This window comes from Ctenopharyngodon idella, chromosome 16 (genome assembly GCF_019924925.1).
Source record: "Ctenopharyngodon idella isolate HZGC_01 chromosome 16, HZGC01, whole genome shotgun sequence".
NCBI classification, from domain to species: domain Eukaryota; kingdom Metazoa; phylum Chordata; class Actinopteri; order Cypriniformes; family Xenocyprididae; genus Ctenopharyngodon; species Ctenopharyngodon idella.
This window is the reverse complement of record NC_067235.1, coordinates 3175674-3200847: the sequence shown is the minus strand read 5'-3', so window position 1 is coordinate 3200847 and position 25174 is coordinate 3175674. Positions and strand designations below refer to the sequence as shown.

At 36.7% G+C, this 25174-nt stretch overlaps 1 protein-coding gene across 3 annotated transcripts in view; it reads right to left on the bottom strand.

Moving 5' to 3' along the window:
* The window catches only part of mtf1 (metal-regulatory transcription factor 1), a 31075-nt gene that overhangs the window by 4450 nt on the left and 1451 nt on the right, over positions 1–25174 (bottom strand). For 2 of the 3 annotated variants that reach the window (XM_051865546.1, XM_051865548.1), the window contains 9 exons: positions 21417–21921; positions 13078–13316; positions 10665–10796; positions 10336–10409; positions 9719–9849; positions 9541–9618; positions 9355–9457; positions 6295–6830; positions 5266–5323 (listed from right to left, as the gene is read on the bottom strand). In XM_051865546.1, the coding sequence (XP_051721506.1) occupies positions 5266–5323; positions 6295–6830; positions 9355–9457; positions 9541–9618; positions 9719–9849; positions 10336–10409; positions 10665–10796; positions 13078–13316; positions 21417–21921 (1856 nt within the window). The remainder of the gene's footprint in view (positions 1–5265; positions 5324–6294; positions 6831–9354; positions 9458–9540; positions 9619–9718; positions 9850–10335; positions 10410–10664; positions 10797–13077; positions 13317–21416; positions 21922–25174) is intronic. The other variant, XM_051865547.1, reaches the window with a different exon arrangement.

Genomic DNA, 25174 nt, shown 5'->3' with positions numbered 1-25174 from the left:
AACTTTACATGGCCGCTCGCTCTAACGTTAACATAGATAAATGTGCGCTATTCAGGGTTCGTACACATTTCTACCAATACATTTCCATGATTTTTCGGCAAATATTCATGACCTAACGTTCCATGAAACGTCTGTGTATACATGTAAAATAAGAATTAAAAATCCATGTTCAAATGTCAAATCACAGCATATCTGAACTAATTAACAACAAGCTATGTAGTTTAATACAAAATAAACGCTGACACACCAGTAAGACCGATAAAATACTGTGTCTGACCCTAGCAACAGATTAACATACATCAATGGGAGGCAATGATGTAAAAAAAAGTGTACAGTAACACTGACTGTAACTTTAAAAGGTTGCGGGGTTAGAGACAAACTTTTTGAATACAAAATTTGGTAACTAAGAAGATTTAAAAACAGCTTTGCCTCCTAGTCCTATTTACCATTAATCTCATTGGAAAACCATCAATCATTAACAAGATAACATCCCTTTTTAAATTCCCCCAAAACAGTTGAGTTTATTTATTCATTTCTGCAATTTACACCTATACAAACTGCAACTGCCAGACATTACCCCATGCCAGGGTCAGAAATAAACTTTTCCAATATAGGGCCCCTTGCAATTGATTTCCAGGGGCATTTTATTTATTTATAAGTGCAATTTTTTATGATTATCTGTGTTGTCGTTTGTCAAATACTTAACTTTAACCAATTACTTAAGTCAATCATAACACTATATAGACTGTTGACAATAAAATTTTAGCATTAACAAAAGCCATCTTTACACTGCAAAGGTGGAACAGAAGCTGCACCTGAAATAGCAAATGTTTCTTTACACAGACTGTTTAAAGTTACTCAAATTATAAAATTAACAGGAACTCTTTACAGAGTAATTTTTGTCAATTAATGCTCTTGATATTGTAATAATGATTATTAACGTTGATTAATAGATACATAAAATGTTTTTGTGTTTGGGGAAACTGAACTTCATATTCTGCTACAAAGATAAAACAATCTTAGAACCATTTATGAATTATTTTAATGCATTTTACACATTAGAAAATGAAGACTTCATTTGATCTTACCAGCATGATGAATAAATTATATTAACTGGAATAAACTGTATACGTTACAGAGGGAGCAGAGAACGGGACAGATTGTGAATCTGTCCATAACTTGGGTGTAGCGCGAGTTTAAGCGCTCTCACAAACACTCCTGTTAAAATCACGGACGCTGATGACACTGCGACATGAATCTCTTACATCCAATCTGGAAATTGGCCTTGACAGAAACGCATGTGATTGGTTATGTGCAGCAGTCGGGTGGATCGAATAAACGAAGTATGTTTACGAAGTTTCAAAGTTTGTTTAACCAATATTATCACTTAAACATATATTCTATTATTACATTAATATTTTCAAGCAAATTTTCATTAATTTTTTCAAAACTTTTCCAGGCCTGGAAATCGCTGTTTTAAAATTCCATGACTTTTCCGGGTTTCTCATGACTGTACGAACCCTGGCTATTATTAGGTGCATATCCAAGTGTTTGTGGAAGTGTGGAAGGTGAAGTATTAGCATGGAGGCACTGACACGATTACTTGCATTTCTTCTGATAGCAGTAGAAACAACTTAAAATACTCATTTTTTGTCATACAGATAAGAGTAATACATCATTCAAACCTGTAAAGGTTTACTTTTACCACTTTTATTTGTGTAAACTCACAATAACAACAAAACACTGTGCTTTTGTAAAATAAAGAAAACAAACAGGATGCACTTTCTGCCATCTCGGTCTCTGTAAAATGGAGCATGTCACAAAAATGAACCGAAACTCAGCGTATAAGCTACTTGCCTTGTTGACATGAGAAATATATCTATAGAGCTTGAAATGTCTACTTTTAAATGAACCAATTCAAATAGAAATAAATACTCTCTGCTTATCTAATCCACATGAAAGGTGCTTTTCTCTACACTGCGGAGTTCACTACACTGCGGAGATGACGAGTCAGAAAACACTAATTTATTGATAAATAATTAAAATGTGTCCTTGCTATTTTTTCCTCCGACACAGTCATAATCATAATTACTTTTGCAGGTGTTTTGTGGCAGCTTTATGCGTGTGCTTCAGCGCGGAATAGGCTATATATTACCCCCATATATATATTAAATGCTCATTATGGTTTAGTATTCTCTTCAGTATATATGTAAGTAATTAAATTAATATAAACATGTTTTTAGTCGACTAATGGCTTAAATGATTGACTAATAGAACAACTATTAAATAAAAATCTATAGTCGGGGGCAGCCCTACTGAAAATCTTGGTTATTTTGCTCAAAAATTACAACCACGATGACATAATACAGAAATCCAATTCTTCTTCATGCCAGTCAGATTCTGCACCACATTCCTTTTAAAACACTGTACCTCTGTTATTTCTGCTCCCATCTCACACCTTGTAAACATGTCTCTTATCTCTTCCACTGTCCCAATATCACTCAAGACTGCTGCTGTTACTCCTATTCTCAAAAAATCTAATTTTGATCCAGCAGACTTTTAATTATCGTCCAGTTTCAAATTTACAGTTTGTCACTGAGGCGCTGTTTTCACCAGTGTTGGGTAAGTTACTTCAAAAAAGTAATTAATTACTAATTACATCATCAATGTTGTATTTAAAATACTTTTCTAATTACTCTGTCTGAAAAGTAATTTAATTACTCAACAAGTAACTTACTAATTACTTCTTAAAATCCCTATAAACCTTAACCGGATAGATAATAGAAAGGAAACTCTTAATAATTTAGTCAAACATGGAATAGTTTAGCCTTTTATAGCTTTTTAAAACATTTTACCTTTATTAAAACATATACTATAATACTTTTATTTACTTTATAATACTTAATTTTTAGGGATGTCACAATACCAAAAATCTAGTAGTCGGTACCGATACCACCAGAAGTGCACAATACTCCATACCAAAGTCGATACCATGGAAAAAATATATAAAGATACAAATAAAACAATGCTATATATTTTTTTCCAGGTAGGTCTAATAGTAGTAAGTAAAAATACCACAGAAATTGATTAATCAAATATAAAATAACACTGCATAGTCATAACTGTATAAATTAAATATAGATTAATCCTTAAAGCCATTAAAGCTTTTCTTTTGTTGTTTGATTATCATTTATAATACAGACAGCCAATAGTAGACAGTAGCATGTTTTAAAGGCTGCTGTCACTAAGACCTAATGGACGGACACAATATGCTGTTACACATGCTGTTCACATTCACATAACCAACGCGAATATACGCCAAGACGGGCATTTTGACGTAACTGTGTGTGTATCTGAACGTTTATGTGTAATAAACCGAAAAAAATTTGACATTCGCGAGAGGCGGCTATGTGTGTGCGCTTTTGTCGAGAGCGCGCTGACTGAAGATTGTCTCTCAGAGAGCGCGTGCAGTTTTTTCTCCTTTAGACATAGCTTACATTTTACCGTAATGTTATTCCCTACCTGTGTCAAAAAAGTAAAGTAATTGGAATATTTCCATTCTGCAAAACAGCCACTCGCTTCTGCCGACATCTTCAGACAGCGACTACGCAGCCAACTGGTGCGAAGTTGTGAACTCACGTGCAACTGCACTACAGCTAACGATTTTAAAGAGGCAGCGTTCACTTTTACCTTTAGATGACAAATTTAGATTTTAAATTCAATATTGATTTAAACAGAACTGTTGAACTCATTTACAGTATGTAACGCAAGTACATTATAAGTAACTGTAATTAAATTACCTAAAAATGAACAGTAATCCCTTACTTTACTTTTTCAGTGGATAAGTAATTTAATTACAGTAACGCGTTACTTAGTAACGTAGACGACGCTTAATACAAGTGTAAACCGGGTGTAAAACGTTTTGAGCTTGTCCACTTTCAACCACTTCTAGAAGTAGTTAGCTTTCATAATGTAAACACTCATGTGATCGAATGGGTTCGAACAGCCGCAAAAGACTACTCTCCTCCTATTGACCTAATGCGTAAACATTATGGGAAGCGCTCTAGCCAGACAGGATTTAAACTTTGTTGGCTGAAGACCCAAGTTTAGTTTGGAGACAAAAAAAATTGTACCAAGCACAATGTTCTCTCATCATTCCTGATTTCTAACACACACTCTCCGCGTTCAGACGGTCTTGCCGCTATCAGAGCAGAAACCAAAGCTGATGCTCTCCATATGTTTTTCTGTCTTCGGGCGTGTTCATATGTAAACTGTGTGAGCTTATTTTGTCCCTTAGATCAAAAGATCTGAAAAAACCCATACATTTACCCAACCTTAGACCCTACCTTAGAAGAAATCAGGACAGAAGTGGATGAAAGTGGACAAAAGAGATGGATAAAAACAGCAGGTGTAAACGGGTATGTGTCTCCCTTGTGTACTTGTGATCCGAATGAACAAAATGCATCTTAATACCAGGTGTAAACAGGTGTAAACTTAAAATCATGGCCACTCAGCAACAAATCATTTCTAGCTCACTAGCACTGAAACTGCTCTAGCAAAAGTTGTCAATGACCTTTTACTCTCTGGTGACTCAGGCAATCTCTCCATTCTCTTATTACTTGACCTCAGCTCAACTTTTGACACTGTTTGCTACAAACTATTACTCTCTCACCTTTCAGAGATGGATATCTCAGACATTGCATTATCCTGGTTCTCTTCATATCTCAGGGATAGGCAGAACTACATCTCTAGCTACAATTAAAAATCCCCCACTGTCTCGCTTAAACAGGGTGTTCCCCAGGGTTCAGTTCTCGGCCCATTATTATTCATATTCTACATTTTGCCTCTTGGACAAATCATTCATTGTCATGTTTTTTATTACCACTGCTACGCTGACGATATTCAAATATATACAGTTTGCAGGACAGATTCCACCAGACTACCTCATTATCTTAATGTGTCAATGAATTGAAAGAGAGAGCGTGTGCACATGGTTGCCAGGTTGGGAAGATTAAGCAAAAAATTCAATTAATTCAACAGAAAAACCCTGATTGGGGGATTTAAACCCTTGACATCTGGCAATCCTGAACATAAACTCTCATCTTGGATAAATAACCAATGGGCCAATATCGCGGACAATTGTGCTTAATCGAGAGAAGCAGAAACTAGAATCGCAATTAAACATTTAAATGTGTAGCCCTATTCAGCATCAACAGAAATAGTACAGCAAAAACAACAAATAACATAACAAATATTCAATCATACCTGAATGTCCACCGACTGGTATGGCTGTTGTAAAAAAGACCTTCTCTACTTTTGGGCCCTGAAAATAAAAGCAGTAGTAATGTGAAAAAGGAAAGCATTAAGATTGTGGCATTAATTCAAACCCTAACTATACAATTACTAAGATCCTAACTACGACTAAAACACTCAGAATATCTGAATATCTCAGATATAATCAGACACATATTTCTGGCAAGATTAACATCATTAATGAAAACAAAAAGCAAACTGAAATATAACTTTCAAAATAAGTGCATTTGTGGGGGAAAAAAAAACAAGTGCTAAAAAAAATGCTAAATAATCAACCATAATAAAAATGAACAAACAATAAAAAAAATTGTCACTAATGTCCGTTTGAAGGCAGAGAGATGGTTGTTACAATTTACTTTTAAGTCAACTGCTACAATGTACTGCTGGATATGAAAATCATTGTGAGGTTTGCAGAATCAAATCTTTAAAAGTCTTTCTGGTTCGTGATTAAGTGACTGATTCTTGGCCAGAATAAATTACAATACGCACAAGACTCGCCTTCATGTCGATCATGTCGTTTTGGTGTAAATTGACTTTTAATGGGGCGACAGAAATCTCTTTATTAAAAATATCTTCATTTGCGTTTCGAAGATGATGAAAGTCTAACAGATTTGGACCGACATGAGGGTGAGTAAATAATCCATTTTTAGGTGAACTAACTCTTTCCCCATCATTGATGAGTTTTTTTTCCAGCAATCCATGTTTTCACTGTTAAAAATAGAGGCTCTGTTCTTTCTTTTGACATACTGAGTGTTTACATATTAAAATAACAAAATATTCTGAGGGCCATGAAAGTTTTGTGAATATGATAAAAAATGCTGGCACTGTCTGGGAAGTTTTTCAAAAAACACTGGCAGGGAAAGAGTCAATGGCATCTTAATCGCTAAAATCTTGCTTGTAAATGACAATGAAACCAAAGATAAAAACGTAAAGATGAAGCTAAAATAAAATTGAATTTAGTTGAATGATAAACTGCTGGACCTGTTGTTCGGGGTTTTGCTGCGCACTGGCGGCACTGCTGAGGATCCACTGCAGGTTCTGATCGGACATGACGAGGCTGGGCTGCAGGCCGAGCGTGGGGGCGATGGTGATTGTAGGAGGAGGAGGAGCCAAAGGCACTGTGTGCGTTACTGCCGCCGTCACCTCTGTTGTCATGCCCGCCACGCTGGAGGCACCGGGCGCAGTTGGCAGGGGACCCGGCGGAGCCGTGGGGGGCAATGTCACGTAGTGCTGGGCGACTGAGGGTGCAGATGGAGCGGGCACTTCTGGTGAGTGCGATGAGGTGGCCGGAGCACAGGGGAAAGTGGAGGTCAGTAATGTGCTGCTGGCAGTAGGAGGCGGAGCCGGCTGAGAGGGGAGTGTTGTGGGCGGAGTCTGAGCCTCAAGTGCAGGGGTTGGGATGGAGCAGGATGGGGATGAGGTGGATGAAGGGGGCTGAGGGAAAGTGGGGTGAGTGGACACATCTGCAGCGGCTGACTGAGGAGACGACTCCAGCCCAAAAGACTCCGTGGGGTTATCTGGAGAGACAGAATTGTGACGTCAGACTGAGCAACAGGACATGTGATGGGTCATTCCTGCTATGCAGTACATTGCATGTTACCATCATTAATCTACTGGTTAAGCTTTTCAAAGAAGTGCTAGCAAGCTTTAGCACATCACTAACACAATTCTATCATGTTTTAACACATTGCTAGCATGTTTCCTAACATGTTTTAACATGTCGCTACCATTTTTTAGCTTATTGCTAACATGTTTTAACATATTTCTAACATTTCTTAGCATGTTGCTAACATGTTTTATCGCGTTGTATGTTTAAACAGAATAACATGTTTTAACCCATTGCTAGCATGTTCCTACTATGTTTTAACACATTGATATTGCTAGCATGTTTCTACCCGTTAACAATATTAATGTGAAACATGCTGATACCATGTTTCTTTGCTTTTGCACATGGGTAGCATATTTTAACACATTGATAACATGTTTTAACATGTTGCTTCCAGGATTTAACAAAATGCTAATATGTTTTACTATGTGGTTACCATGTTTTAACACATTGCTAACACGCTTTAACAATTTCTAACATGATTTAACATTGTTAACATTTCAGCATACTGTTACCACATTCCTATCATGTTTTACCATGTTGCTGACATGTTCCTAACATGTTTTAACACCGTTAGAATGTTTTAACATATTGTTTGCAAGTTCCTAACGTTTTAACATTTCTTAGCATGTTGCTAACGTTTTAACACATTGACACATTTTAACCCATTGTTAGCATGTTCCTAGTATGTTTTAACTCACTGACATTGTAAGCATGTTTTAACGTTGTTAAAAGGTTTCTAACATGTTTTAGCAATAACAAGTTTTAACAATTGCTAGCATGATTTAACATTGTTAACATTTCAACATATTGTTACCACGTTCTTATGTTTTACCATGTTGCTAACATGTTTTAACACATTGACATATTTTGAGCCACTGCTAGCATGTTCCTAGTATGTTTTAACACACTGACATGGCTAGCATGTTTTAACATGTTGTTAAAATGTTTTAGCATGTTGCTAACATGTTTAATGTTTTAACACATTGATATTGTTAGCATGTTTCAAGATGCTAGCAATATCAATGTGTAACATGTGGATACCATGTTTAAAATATGGCACATGGGGAGCATATTTTAACACACTGATAACATGTTTTAACATGTTGCTACCAGGATTTAACACATTGCTAATATGTTTAAACATTTGGTTACTATGTTTTAGCACGTTGCTAACATTTTTTTAATTAGTGCTGTTTATAACTAATTAAATCACACATTATATAATGTAACGTTAGCCAAAGGTTGCCAGGAAAAAATGGATGTTGCATTAATTGCTTTAAATATTTTGAACATGTTAAAATGAAAAAAATTAATCACAAAATTAACGTTTATTTTTACAGCCCTAGATTTAACAATTGCTAACATGACTTAACATATTGTTAAACTTGTTCCTAGCATGTTTTAACACATCACTAGAATGTTTTACCATGTTTTTAACATGTTTTACAATTCCAAAAATAAAAAGTGTACTTTAAATACCTGGATGATGTGCTTAATTAACCGAAAAAATTAAGTGTACAGTGTTGGACACTTCGTGCACTCAACTGTCACAGCTTTCCTTACGTAGCGAAGAGGGAGGGGTGATCAGACTCCAATAATGAATGACGACAAAACCTTACAAAATTCATGCACCACACTGTAGAGTGCATAGTACAAGTGTAGAGTGTAATTTGGGACACAACCGTTGTTAATATGCTGTTGTTAACAACGCATTGCTACCAAGTTTTAACACATTGCTAGCATTTGTAACATTGCTATCATGTTTTAGCACGTTGGTCACAGGTTTTAGCACACTGATAGCATGTTTTCAACATACTGATATTTTGTTAACAGGTTTTTAGCATGTTTTAACGCATTGTTAACATTTTGTTAACAGGTTTCTGGCATGTTTTGATTCATTGCGAACGTGTTTCGAACAATTTTTAGGTATCTGAGCAAGTCTCTGAAGGTCCGGCATACACAAAAATAATAAAATAAATAATTCCTGCCCAAGGATCATGTATAATAAAGGGGTGGGGCCTGGTTAAGTTTGGTTTAATAGTGTGTTGAGGATGTGTGGCATTTCCCAAACATGCTCAAAGCCCTTGACCAATCACAACACACTGCTCCAGCCGACCAATCAGAGCACATTGTGCTTTTCAGAATGAGGGGCTTAATAGATACCCGAACTAAACAGAGCGTTACCGATAGCCTGGGAAGAGAGGAACTGCAACAATGACAAATATGGGGAAAAAAAAGTGTTTTTTGAACATTCAAAACATGAAAACCTGTTCTAGTAGAGCCCAAAAACAAAATCAAGACTTTGAAAAAGGGCATAATATGGTCTCTTTAGCACATTTAGCACAATTATTCATTTTTAAAAGTTCAAAGCGTACTGCATAACAGAAGTGACCCGAGTGTCTTTGAACACAGTGAGCTCTAAAAGTTCTTGCCTGTGGGTTTCGGCTCGTCCTGGCTGACACTGTTCTCAGGACTCTGGAACATCAGCTCAAAGATTCGTATGGGGGTGACGCTGTTCAGATCCAAACCCTGAGACTGAGACATGAACATGTGCTGAGATGTACTTGTATCTGGGAGACGACTGAAAACAGCTCTGTGTAAATGAGGACGCAACTCACATTATTATGGTTCTCCTGGAGCTCAGAGTCAGTGGAAATGAGGCTCAAATCACTGAGGCACAGCGAGTGATTCGCATCCTAAGGTTGAACAAGTACAACAGGACCAATTAAGTCCACTGTCAAAAAGTGTGGGTGTAATACAGCAGCCACAGAGGGCTGTGACCATGTGAGTGTTCACCTCTGACAGCGGATGACCGCTCACGGTGAACGTTGGACCTTTATCGTGACCTCGGATGTGACTCTTCAGGCTGTATTGAGAGCTGAAGGTCTTCTCACAGCCATCGCTCGGACAGAAAAACGGCTTCTCTCCTGGAACAGAAAAAGAGATAGTAGGAAAAGAAATGGAGAGGTTCTCTTGTCTAAAAAAAATGGACATTTTAGCAAAACAATTGTTTGTTGCAAACAAAGCCAGAATCAATTGCATAAGTATTGGTTAAGGTGAAAAAGCGGTGTTTGTAACGTATTCGTTACGTATTCGTATTGAAATATTACTAACAATATCAAAGTTATTCTTAAGTTTACTTTATACAGCAAAAAGACACGTGAACCACAAGTTGAAGGTGTATGTTTGTACAATCATACTGAAAGGCCTTTTACTTCCTAAAAAAAAGTTTAAACTATCAAATCGGAAAGCATGTAGTAGATCGTGTGCGACAGGTTTTTCAGGTCATCATTTATACACCTTAAAAATTTGCATATCAAATATGATGCAGTAGGCTTTCTAGGACTTAGTGACAGTAAATAGCTGCTTTATATTGTTTTGATTTTAAAGCTGACAGACTGACAGTGTCTTACCAGTGTGTGTCCGTACATGTGTTTTCAGGTGATGACTAGCAGCGAAAGCCTTACCACAGCCATCATGGTCACACCTGCAGACACAAACACAATAGTGTAATAGTTCACCAACCTTTGCTAATATGCAAACGCGTTCATGATTTAGCACGTGTTCTGCAGTCTCAAGCTGTATCAGGAAGCAGATCACTGTCTCCACTCTCAGTGGCAGGGAAAATTAAAACGGATCATTTAAATGTGATTGGCTGTTAATTTTGTAAAGCACTTCTGAACTAGGGAAAGGTGCTCTATGAATCAATCAGATGACCGTCACATGATCTCCTGCTCCTCACCTGAATGGTTTTTCGCCCGTGTGCGTGCGGATGTGCTTCCTCAGGTCACTGAGCGTGGTGAAGTACTTGGTGCATCCCTCTGATTCACAGTTAAACGTCTTCCCAGTGTGCAGCCTCTGGTGTGCTTTCAGTCTGACGAGAGAGCAATACAATAATCGCACACTGATCAGATGCCTTTAAACAAAGTACGAATGTAGGGGTGGGTGATATGACCAAAATCTTATATCAAGATAACCTTATTTAAAGCAAAAATAACTATTTTATGATATCAAATGTTTTGATACCTGTGAAATTTCATAATTATTATCACCAATAAACTGTATACGTTACAGAGGGAGCAGAGAACGGGATTGATTGTGAAGCTGTCCATAACTTGAAGTATGTTTACGAAGTTTCAAAGTTTGTTTAACCAATATTATCACTTAAACATATATTCAATTACATACATATTTTGAAAAAAAATTCCATGACTTTTCCAAAACTTTCTGGTTTATTTATTTTTTCAAAACTTTTCCAGGCCTGGAAATCGCTGTTTTAAAATTCCATGACTTTTCCTTGTTTTTCATGACCGTACGAACACTGCCAGTATCGTGAATCGCATTGCATCGTGAGTTGAGTGAATCGTTACATCCCTTGTGAGCATATGTAATTAGATAATGCCTCAATTGCATATTTAAAATAACATTTCAGAAAACTTGTAATACAAAACAAGTCTCCTAATGTACTGTGAATGATCAACTGTGGAATGTATGGTGATGTGATACCAAACAGGCGGCCAGGCCACTAGAGGGCCTCAGAAAACTTGTATTTGTGTAAGTCATACTGAGGCCTTGAGATGACTTGATTTACACAAATATAAGACAAAACAAACATTAAAATAAGCTAAAATAACTACAAATCAAGATATTTCTTATTTTAATTTAAAAAAAAATTCTATTAAAAAACATAAGAAAAAAAGAACCAGGATTCCCACTGAAAACCTGGACAAGTTTAGACCTTCTAGACCTGGAAAACTGCAAATAATGTTTAGAGAACAAAACTTCTCTAAACATTATTTGAAGCGCCTGCCATCCAATAATCACAATAAGCTTTATGCTTGGATACCTTTGGTATGAAACAAGGTCCTAACTTTCATATTCTGTCAATTTTATTACGAAATTCAAGCAATAAATGCAGCTTCAGCCAATGTGTGGTGACCAGGGGTGTGACGAGATCAAAATTTGGTCTCTATTTGCACTTTGATTATGGTTGCACTTATTGTTTGCACTTAATAAGACTAAGAGAAAACTGTGTTATTCATTTTTATTCATACTGTTTTTATGTTTTCTATGATCAATTTGTGGAAAGGAGTTCAGTTAGGAGGTCAAAAGTTGTAGAAGCTCATAAATCATGTACAGTAAGATCTGAAGAGAATCGTGTGAGAGAAGCCAGTCAGTTGAGTTTGTGGCAAATCCTTTTGCAGTGCTTGAGTATTGTTGTCTTTTACTGCATATGATAATTCACACTCAGAAAGTAGAACTGAAATTACTTTCATTACAAGATGATTAGTTAAAACATTTCAAATGCACCTGCAGACTATTTTTAGTCATTTATTTCGTCATTGACGATTTCTTAAAAATACTGTGTAAAAATCTTGTGTCTCATCTCGTGAGCTAAGTGTCTCATCACACCCCTAGTGGTGACAGATCGCTGTAGCGCCTCAGTTCAAGCAGTATATCAACTGATCATCTCTTCATCTTTATTATTAGTTACAGCACGAAATAACTCTAAATATATGCACTATATTACATATTCCTTATATTTTTACTTAACCTGTTAGTGACGTCTTATTTATTGTACAGTTTGATAAATCTGTCATTAAAACAAGTTATGACAGCCACCGTTTAAATGTTTACATTTCAACAAAGAACTGTAGTAGAAACATAATTATATCATTAAATCTAAAAACTTAAACTGCCAAATGTAACTAATGAGTGTTGCCCTAATGAGTTTTGGAGCATTGATTATCATATCTAAATATAAACAGCAATTGAATTTAATATTTTGACCTCTGTTGTGCACTGTACAGTTTACAGCATTAGTTGACAGAGATTTTTTTCTTAAGAAAACTTCACATGTTCTGTACCTGATATATATATATATATATATATCCAAATGAATCGATATCAAATGTAATTAAGAGCTTGTGAATTAAATCTAAGAAACCAACAACATGTCATGTTACTCTTAGCAAACAGAGGCTGACAGGAAGTGAATGGTGGCAGATCTGCGGCTTCAGGCCAGCAGTCACATGAGTTTCTGTGAGACCCACACGCTGCCATCCACACAATGCAATCACTGTCTAACAGCAAAGCCCACAGGGCAGAAGGAGCTATTTAGGCATGCTAATGCAAAATATCATATTCATATTCACCTGTAGAGAGTGTTGAAGGCTTTCTCACAGCCCTGGACATCACACTCAAAGGGTTTTTCTTTTGTGTGGACGCGGACGTGAATCTTCAGGCTGTAGGACGTGAGAAAGGCTTTGCCGCAGCCCTGCTGGTTGCACACAAATGTGTATTCGCCGCGGTGTGTCTTCTGATGTGTGCGCAGGTTTCCCGCCGTGCTGTAGGTGCGCGTACAGCCCTCGAACATGCACTGGTATCGCTTCACCTGAGATGATCAGAAAACAGCCAACAGTTACAAAGAAATAGGCATTATGCCTGTTTCACACATCATACGTTTGCAGTAAATATGCGGACCGTATTTTTTTCAGTGCCTGTCTTAACATGTTAAAGCATTCTCGATGAATTAAAATGAGTCAAAATGAACACCGATTGACATTTAAATGTGGTAATTTCAACATAAATGCATTTAATTAAAGTATACTACTATTTTTAATCTTATTACTTTAAGCAAAACACCAGAAGTCACAAAATTGTTTCTGAACTCCCTGAAATGCCTCCATTGTAGTCTTGAGTTTTCTTCCAGGAATGAACATGTCACAATATTCCTCATTTAAATAATTCCTGCCCCAAAAAAGGGGGCGGGGCATGGTTGAGTTAGTTAGTAGTGTGTTGAAACTCGCAGTTATGGTAAGGGGCGGGACATTTCAGCAAAAAGCGGTTGACTGATCACAACACACTGTCAAGCATTACAACCAGTTCTGTTAAAGGGGTGGTTGATCATGATTTCACTTTTTTAACTTTAGTTAGTGTGTAATGTTGCTGTTTGAGCATAAACAACATCTGCAAAGTTACGACGCTCAAAGTTCAATGCAAAGGGAGATATTTTCTTTTACAGAAATCGCTGTTTAAGGACTACAACAAACGGCTGGTAGTGACTACAACGAGCTTCTTCCCGGGTTAGTGACATCACTAACACTAAAACTTACATAAACCCCGCCCCCGAGAACACACAACAAAGGGGGTGAGGCCATGTTGGGCTGCTTTAGAGTAGAGGAAGAGTTGTTGTAGTAGAGTGTTGTTATCATGCCGTCATTTTATGCCGGACTGCTTCACAAATGAGGGTCAATTCAACACTGGATTTGCACAAAACATTAACATGACGGCACATGCTAGTCGATGAGTTGAATCAACTCCACAGCAACTACATACATTTATCCACTAACCGTTCAGAAACGTCCAGTTTCATTGTAAAAGTTGTAACTTCTTCCTGAGTCTCTCCATCAGTGTCGACTCCAGTTTGAACAATGTAAGGCTGAACACCGTTACTGACAATCCTCATTTTGGCTGCGTGAGATTCTCCAGCTTTGTTGTTGTTGAGCAACCGAAGCGCGAGCTGTTAAAGCTCCGCCCTCTTCTGGAAAGGGGGCCGGGAGCAGCAGCTCATTTGCATTTAAAGGGACACACACTAAAAATGCGTGTTTTTGCTCACACCCAAATAGGGGCAAATTTGACAAGCTATAATAAATGATCTGTGGGGTATTTTGAGCTGAAACTTCACAGACACATTCTGGGGACACCAGAGACTTATATTACATCTTGTGAAAGGGGAATAATAGGTCCCCTTTAAAGCCCAAAAGCAAAATCAAGACTTTATAGATGGGCATAATAGCTACTGCAATATACTGCAAACAGATCACGTGTTAAACGGGTATTACAGTCTCCTAAGGAGAAACGAGAGGTCAAAGCATGACTCAAATCAACAAAACATTTCCTTTTTGATGAACAAAACATTTCCCTTTTATTTAACCAAACTCCAATAAACTACCACAAACAATATTCTCCCACAGATGCCAGGCTCTACATTGAACAAAACATACTTTATCTAGAATATGTGTGTACAGGAATCACTTGACAAATGTTTATCAATTTGCATTCCTTTCTAATCACTTGTGGTTAAGTGGCACACTGGTCAGAGATGTGGCCTAGTGGTTAACTCACATGGTGCTCATGTGTGCTCATTTCCCAATACACCCACTCCTTATCTCCTCATTTCCTGTCACACTTCTGGCAAATGGTTGCCATACAACCGATACTACTTCTGAAGTACTGTATGCATACTGTGCATAGTGGACCTATGCAGATTTTCTGCATACACAGAATACAGTGGCGTGCAGCGGTGCTCTGAAGTGAGGCAAAGTCCTCAGGTTTTTTAATAAATCAAATGTAAATTCATGTCCCAGTTACACTTAGTGTTGTCACATTTTCCTGGTTAAATAAATATTACATTACAGGGCTGGGCGATATGGCCAAAAAGTCATATCTCTGTATTTTCTACATTTTTCTATTTGTATTTAGAAAAAAAATAATCTGTATTTACTTTTTAAAAATCTTAATTTAACATCCTGCCTAATGTTGTCCTACAAACAGTGTTTATATTGAAAGCTATTAATACAAATATAGTGAATGTAACCATGTAGTCTGGCACACTAATAGGCCTACAGATGTGCAAAAAAAGAGAAAGTTACTTTACATTCTAACATTGTAACATTACAACCTAAAAATAAAATAATGCTTTTTAAAGCAGAAGTTAAATTCACTAGTCTAAAAATTAAAATAGAAACAAAAGCACAGACTGATAAGCTATTTATGTATTTATATATATATATATATATAGTTACTGCTACCATAAAAATACATTTACTTGTAGGTTTAAAATTCTACATATGGCACATTTATTCTTCAACAACACACATTTTATCAAAATGTATATTTTAGTCAGAATTATGGCGATCCCGTCTGTTTGGCGGAAATGCGCGCGGCGGCGCTCGTTCACGGAAGTCTATGAAGTTTAGAGATTGAGATTCGCTAGCAGAAGGCTCGTCCACTCCTGACAGCACAATGGAAATATTTGTATGACTTTCTAACATTTACAGATGGAGAATATACCTGTGAAATGTAAGTTATGCGCTTAGGAAAACACCACATCACAAAAGCATTAAACAGCGCAAATATCTGTCAGCACATGAATCTGTCCGAGCATCTGACGGGGCAAGCCGCTTTAAACGATAGGCCTATGTGTTAACTATATCTTAATCTTATGATTTATTTTTAAAGCCTTTAATATTAAGCATATCTCATGTTTAAGCCAAATTGTATTATGAATTTCCCCCGCAGCAGCACTCTGCGACGTCCACCGCTGTTTGTCAGATGCGTTCGTATAAAACTACTGTATATCGATATAAACGGTATCGCCTCATTCCGTGTCGTATATTAAAAATATATCGGTATATTGTACAAACTCGATATACCGCCCAGCCCTACATTACATTAAAAAAACCAAACAAAAAACAAATACAATTCTATTTTGTATTTTTACATTAACAATGTAATTAATGTTCTATTTATTAAAACCAAGTATAAATCTCTTCAAATTAGTGTTTTAAGCATTTAAAAAAAAAAAAAAATCCAAAATAACTAAAGGCAGTAACAATTTAACCAATATATTTTATTTATGAACTGAAGTTCAATTGTTCTTTTTAATAGTCAACTTATTTTCGGATCATCAGTCAACCTCAGTAAACACTGTCAAAGACACGAAGATGTATCTTTAATTTCACCAAGCTGATTACTCACTAAAACCCCCACAGTTACAATTTTTTCAGGCCATTTCAAGTTTGATTTTGATGTGACAAAGTGGTGATATCTAAGTGGCTGAGTTGTTTACCTGCTTTTTAAATAGTCTTCCCACTGTTGCCGTCATTTTTTTTTATTCACACTGATTCGCAGGATTTATCACATTAACAAATCATAACCAATCATTCTCAATTACCCCCCACTAAACCCAGCGCATGCTTTAGGGGGTCTGTTAAAACTCAATGGGCTCAGGGGAGGCACGAGAGATGCGGTGTCCCGCTGTAACTTTACCTGCGGTTGTCGCTGTTGGACAGTGTTACTTTAGAAAAACAAGTGATTTATACATGTTTAGATGTCACATTTTGTAACATTTGCATTGTTTTATTTTTGTAATATGGATTATTTGAGGAGGCACTGCCTTCCTTGACTCCTCGGAGGAAACGCCCCTGATAGAATATCAACTAAAGGTGCAGAATACAGCAGAGAACATTGCATGGAATACTGTATCCCACAATGCAATGTGTTTGACTTGACCTTTCATTTCCAGTGTGATCAAATCACCTTAGTGTGATGGGAGCATTCTAATAAAGTCTTGCTACTCGCTTTCAACCTATTAAACAGCAGAATGACAGTAAAGACTCCTCAAAGAGTCCAGAAAAAATGTATCACAGTTTCCACAAAAATATGAAGCAGCACAACTGTTTTCAACATTGATAATAATCATAAATGTTTCTTGAGCAGCAAATCATCATATTAGAATGATTTCTGAAGGATCATGTGACACTGAAGACTTGAGTAATGATGCTGAAAATTCAGCTTTGATCACAGGAATAAATTACAGTTTACTATATGTTCATATAGAAAACAGCCATTTTAAATTATAATAATATTATTTCACAATATTGCTGTTTTTACTGTATTTTTGATACATCATTGGTGAGCATAAGTGACTTCGAAAACATTAAGAAATCTTACTGACACCAAACACAAGTCCATGATAAAATGACTTTAAAAAAAACAAAAAAAAAACAACAACACTTATATTCTTTACAGTTCAATGTAAAAGTAAAACCTAAAATATTAAAATAATAAGATATATTAATCAAAAGTCCAAATCAAAGGTCATAATTAATAATAATTAATACAATATCAAGTTATTATTTGTAACATTCTGTGAAGAATTCTGCTCAAATCTTTCATAAGCAGTGTGTGTGTGTGTGCGTGTGCGCATGTGTGTGAGAGAGAGAGAGAGAGAGAGAGAGAGAGAGAGTGAGAGTGTGTTTCAGCAGCAAACAGACCCTCTTTTACATCAAGCCAATGATCAGTATTCAGCAGCAAACTCTTTTGTCGTACATAACCGTCAGCAAAAAACATCAGAGCCCTGAGATAATGCTGATCTCTCCCTGCTTTTAACAGGCACACACAAGACAAACTACATAAACATCAATAGCTAAAAAAAAAAAAAAACACACATTAATTTCATTTGTTCTCAAAGTGTGTTAGACTCACTTTAAGACACAGCTAAATCTAGCCCAAATCTGATTTTATCCTCACATGTAACAGGTCTACTGTATGCTTCTATTGAACCTCAATGTTTCATCACACTATTTGCTTCTGACCATGACGTCTTCATATTTTACCATCTCCTCACATTTTCATATAATACTGTACATAATCAGCACTTTCATTTAGATCTCGTTAGTTGTTTACTGTAGAGCAATAACATTCGTTAACCAATAGCACTGGTCAAACAAATAGTTATTTCTCAGTTAATGATTAATCAGTTAACTATTTACATTCCCAAATTAACACTGTCAAACTATCACAAGTTGTCATACAGTAAGTCATATTTCAACAAAAATGCATCAGTGTCATCCAGATGGATAATGTTAGTTAATTAACATGACATCTTTAATCTTTGTTAGAAGATTGTTTGGAAGAACTAGTATGATTGACATCCCTGACAATCCTTGCTTATTTCATGTTAAAACAATCCATCAATCCAATCCTTGAATTTCCCCTTTGGGGATTAATAAAGTAAATCAATCAATCAATCAATCAATCCATTATGAAAATCATTACATTTTGAAAACTGATAAAATTAATATAGACTTCCATTCAAAAGTCTAGAGTTGGTAAGATTCCCATCCATCTTTGATCACTGGATATAAATTACACTTTACTATATATTCACATAGAAAAGAGTTATTTTACATTGTAACATATTATTTCACAATTTTTACTGTATTTTTGATCAACTAACTGCAGCCTTAGTGAGCAGAAGAGACTTCTTTCAAAAACATGACAAAATCTTACCGACCCCAAACATTTGAATGGTAGCATATATTAATATATTAATTAAAAACTTGTTTAAAAATTATTTCAGTGTTTTATGCATTTAAACCAGTTAAGGAGGTTCTTCTGTTCAGAGCAATGTCAGATATGGGTCACATGTGAAAAACATATGATTTGAGCATAAAATTGTAATCAGGATAATGTTGGATAATGCAGTCTCTCATACACATTATCAACATCAGTCACTTATGTAACAATAAGGCATACTAAAGATACAAGTTCAAACGTATTGATGTATTTAGGTTTATTATGAGACAAAGCTGTGTGGATTTTTAGTGTGTGATGAACAACCTTTCAATGTGTGTGTGTGTGTGTGTGTGTGTGTGTGTGTGTGTGTGTCAAAATAGGCAGTAAAGGACGTGATTTGCAAGTCTGTGTAATGCAAATAGACCACCTGGCGCCATTTGTTACAACCAAATTATTCTATTTGTGCTTCACGGTGGCCATTCCACATGAGTAATCTAGATTATGACTATATTTGAATTTTTAGTTTTTTTTGCATCTTCAGTCTGTTCAGCATTAAATGTCACATAATATCGGTCAGTTCAATAGAGTCAATCTTTCACATACAGGCTCTGAGACTACATGCCTTGATAATGTCAATGTAAGGCTTTTGGTAGGACATCTGAATGTCTTCAACACCACACTGGCCGTGTTTAGACTGAGTCATCATCATTAATCACAGAACAAAACGGATGCAGCACAAACAAGCTCATCGCACCCACAAAACTCTAAACCCACACCCATCTGAAGTGTAAAGATCTACTAGTGATTTTGGTGGTCGAAATAGTTTTGAAGGGCCGAAAGAAACAGTTGTTGCAGTATATAATTGTATAATTCGTTCAGCTGAAGTATCAAGAGGAGCTCATTGCCAAAGAAATGGTTTGAACAAAAACAGCATGCTGAATTTAAATTAGTTACCCAAATTTAATTACAGAAACTTTATTTTTGGTTTCAGTATTTATGCATGTTATAAGTCTTATTGTTCACAATAAGATCTATAAAATGCATTTAGAAAATAGGGTGAATTTTCTTTTTATGCCGACTTTAATGAATGTGTCAAAACGCGAACAGAACCGCAGAATCCATTCATAAAAATGGAATTTACTATAAAATGCAGAATGTGACAGAATTTGGCAAATTTTGGATGAATAAATCAAAAAATAGGGCTGTACAATTAATCAAATTGCGATATGGACTAGTGTTTGTGAACAATGAAACATGAAGTCACTTTGTTCGCCAAGAAATAAAAAAAATTGTTAAATGTCATTACATTTTAAAAGATAAATTCAATTGTTAAAGATTTATGCATTCATTCGATTATCATTTTTAATAATAAATTTGCATTAAATCATAAAACACAGAATGCCCAAATTGCATGCGTCACAAAAAAAACAAAAAGGGAAAAAAAGTGTGTTCTAAGTATTGGAACCGGACTTTGATGATTGATGATGACAATGTACGAGAACACAAGGATGCACGATCGCTCAAGAACACATAATAAAAAATGCCCTAGATGTTCAGTATGTGGTTAGGACTAATGTGGGGTCTGGGTTGTGCAAAAAACAGTCCTCTTGTGATTTTGCCTGACTCACAGATGGGGGAAGTTTAGTGGACCAGCAACCTGCTGTAAGAGCTGAGGATGGCTGGATCCAGAGCTCTGATGTGAAATCATGTGGAAACACAGATCCTGTGGGGATGAACGCAGGCCTGGAATTGAACACGTTCTCTATACCAGCTTATCTGATCTGCTTTCACTGAACAAGCAAATCTCTCAAACATGCATGACTGATGGACACACAACTGGCCTTACCGGTCCAACAAGATTTAAGCACAGACAAAACAACATCTGCTATTTCAGGATCAGAGGGTTTTCATGCTTGAAAGTTCAAAAAACACATTATTTTCCTCGTATTCTCCATTGTTGCAGCTCCTCTCTTCCCAGTCTGTCAGTAACGCTCTGTTTAGTTCCTGTCTCTATGAAGCCCCTCCTTCTGAAAAGAGCACTGTGCTCTGATTGGTCGGCTGGAGCAGTGTGTTGTGATTAGTTAAGCACTTTGAGTGTGTTTGGGTAACGTCCCGCCCCTTACCGTAACCACCAGTTTCAACATGCTACTAACTAACTCAACCAGGCCCCGCCCCTTTATTCTGCATATGAATTATTTAAATGAGGAATACTGTGATGTGTTCGTTCCTGGAAGAAAACTCAAGACTACAATGGAGGCGTTTCAGAGAGTTCAGAAACAGTGACACTGATATAGAGAAGAACTCCCACTGGAGGGACTTTGGAGCTTTCCAGAGCTTTTTCATGATCAAATAGCTACATTACATACATAAGAAAGATGAACATGGTAACATACAGGATGAAGTTCCCTACCTCTCTCTGCTTGGTCTCCGGGCACTCCGAGTGTAGCGTCAGCGTCGCGCCCTCAATGTTTCGCGGCATAGGTGTGGACCCCGGGTTAATGATGAACTGTATCTGGTCCGGCGAGATAGTGTGGTGTATGTATCCCTGCGACATGCCATCCGGGTCACCCATGAAAGCCAGCGATCCCTCGTCCCCCTCAACCTCTCCATCCGGCAGGAAGGCCATGCAGTCCTCCTCTCCCTCCTCATCCAGGCGGATGGGGTCTTGCTCGATGAGCACAGTGGTGCGATCATAGACCCTTCCCGAGGACGACGAGGGTCCCGAGATTATGTCGTCATCTTTGTCAAACCTGGCCATCTTATCCTCTTCTTCCTCGTCTCGGCACAGTTTGTCCACATCCTCTTCCTCGTCTTCAAAGAGCATGGCTGACTCTGTGAGAGGGCCATTCTCTCCCATGATCCTGATGGAGGAGCTCAGTCCTGGGTTTGTGTCCACACGCTTGCTTTTGTTGCGGCTGGAACGAGTTTAAAGAGGTTAAAGACAATATTCATAGTACCTAATACCAATTAGTCAAACTGAAAACAGGATGCACGTGCATGTGTAAAAAGTGAAGTATACTTTGGGCTTTACCCTCAATTTTTTTTATTTTGTAGAAACCATGAAAACACTAAAGACGCTTTAATATATTATGTGTTTTATTAGACAGATGAGCAACTGTTTAGATACATTAATCGACAGAAAACTAATCATGTTATATAGCTCAACACAGTGGTCTTATTGTTTAAAGGGGACCTATTATGCCCCCTTTTACAAGATGTAAAATAAGTCTCTGATGCCCCCAGAGTGTGTATGTGAAGTTTTAGCTCAAAATACCCCACAGATAATTTTTTTATAGCATGTTAAAATTGCCACTTTTCGGGGTTGAGCAAAAACGCGCCGTTTCAGTGTTTGCCCTTTAAATGCAAATGAGCTTCTGCACTCGGCCTAAGAGGGCGGAGCTTCAAGAGCTCGTTTTCCGATGTCAGGATTCAGTCAGGACGCACTATAATGTCAGAAACTGCGAATATATGCTGCATGGAACTATACAGGTATAGTTTAGTTCAATTACGGTTATAACTTACATTGTCTTCTTGTTTTTATCCACTGTATTAGCACAAGCCAGTTTACTGATGAGTTTTATAACGTTTATTGTACTTCACACAAAATATGAATCATCTGTTTTCACTCTAGAAAATCACTGTAAGAGCTTAAAACACAGTGCAAGTGTGCATTAAAATTTTATCCAAAAACTCTCTCTCTCTCTCCTTGCATTATCATCAACATACACAGCGAAGTACACAGAAACACTCGTTACAACTAACAGTAAACAAATATATACATTATGCCTTTTCGGGTGGTGCTTAATAAACTGGTAAACTTTATATCCGTAAATCAACTCCGATGAACTGTAATAAAGTGCTCTCACCTTCATTACTGCCGTATCCAGTATCAGATTATAAGATGGATCAGAACAGTTTGTACTAACCTATCCTTGAGTAACAAATTTTTAGCACAACCTCTGTTTTGTATTGTCCCTTTGTATTGACATTCGTTCACAAGGCAGAGTTGAGGGAGCATTTTCTTCAAAAACAAAATTAATCCACCTCATCTTCAGCGGCTCAGATTTCGGGAGTAAATGGAGAGAGCTATGTGGATAAATCCATCCAGCTACAGAACACCTAAAACGCTCGTCAGTGCAGTAATGGCGGACTGTGTACAATTCACTGTGAACTCGCTCAGGGCGGTTCTATGTTAAAACGGCAGTGTCTGTCGACATTCGTGGGCGGGGCCTGTGGCTTTTGTGACGTCACACTGCCAGGGATCTGGAAATGGCTTGTTCTGAGACACTGCTTATGATTTATGGGGATTAAAAAAAAGAAGTGGTTGGATTTTTATCATTATAGGGTGGTTGTGTACACACACTGCCAACACACATTTATGTCCAAACAACATGCAAAAGTGAATTTTGCATAATAGGTCCCCTTTAAATCTCGTTTTCTTGATTTACCATGAGTACCATGTTGTACCATGCCTATTATCAATCTAGCTTAGTGCAGTGTGCAACAAGTGTCTTACAGCAGCTGCCGAGCGAACGCAGAGTAACACTATAACAACTTTCAACACACAAATGCATCTAATATGATAAATAGCGCTGCGTTACCCCACATACGGTTGACCAGCATAATAAAAGCTCCACTGCTCTCAAGGCGTGTGTCGCGCTCGTCTCTCAATAGCAATCGCTCCAGCGGCCTCGTTCAGCTCCAACATCATTTGGCCCTGCTCTGCTTCATACTACAGTAACGTTAATAACCTCATCCACAAACATGATTTCTGATTTTTACGAGTCCCGTCGGATTCTTTTCCACCGGCTGTAGACGTGAAGACAACACTTCCCATGATTTCGTGAAATCAAGGCATCATCAAGCTACAACTTTGTTTGGAATAAGCACCCTTTAGCGGCGAAAAATTACATATTGTGCTTTTAAAATGGATTGTGAGGACTTGTCACCACATGACCATAAATGATTAAATTACTTCCTTGAAGTGACCATCGTATGTTCCCTTCACTAATGGACTTGTGGAAGGGCCCTTCGTGAAGGGATTCAGTTGCTCACTATTGTTTGGAATGCCCCTACAAATGGTGTCCCCTTCCTGAATTGCCCTTCAATGGTGTAAAAACGGCGCTTGGAATTCGCAAGTCTTTATAAGTGAGTCATTGAATCGTTCATTCAAGACACTCGTTCAAAAACGCTGATTCATCCAGTAATAAAACAAGTGAACTCTTTATGAGTGAGTCATTGAATCATTCATTCAAACAATTTTTTTTAAACATTCATTCTAATTAATTAAACATTTTTAAATAGACTACAGCAAATAATATTTTGTCAGAACCTCTAGTAATGTAACCTACTTGTTATTTTATTTAGTCGTCCATTCGTGGGAGTATTGTGATCTCTATTTGAAAGAAAAAATCGTGATTCTCAACTTATCCAGAATCGTGCGGCTCTAACTAAAACTAGTAAAAAATATTTTCAATAATTGAAATAAAGGTTAAATAAAATAAGCTATAAATTTTAGATTAAAATATTAAAACTTAAAAACTATTAAAAATTGTTTTCACTAACTGAAAGCTGAAAAAATTAAAATAATACATAATTATCATATGAAAAATTAAACTATTAAAAACAGTTTTCAGTAATTGAAATAGTTAAAATAAAATCTAAATGTTAGTTGCAAAATGTTGCCTCAGCAACTAACCAAAATAAATAAGTTTATGTCCTAAAATTACTAAAACTAAAAATGAAATACTAAAAAACTAAATAGAAATATAACTGATAATATAAAAAAAGTAATTCAAAATATTAATAAACGCTACATATATACATATATAACTAAAATAATAGTAAAACTAAAATAAGACTGTTCCTCTGTGAATCATTATAATAAACGCAGGTTATTACGTCCAGCTTGAACAGTGTTATGTGTGCACTTTCAAGCAAAATGTGTTAAAAATGCTCATTTGTAAGTTTGGGTACATTTAAATCAGTGTAAATACTATGAAATATAAATATCTACAACAAAGCTGTGCAGTTTGGTTGTAATAAGTGTTTTTTATTTTTTTTAAAACTGTTGGAAAATGACTGTCTTGTATGGTCACAAGAAAGTAGGACAATGCAGGGAAACTATTTTTGGCCGGTGTTGGACTAACTACTAAACAATCAGGGTAA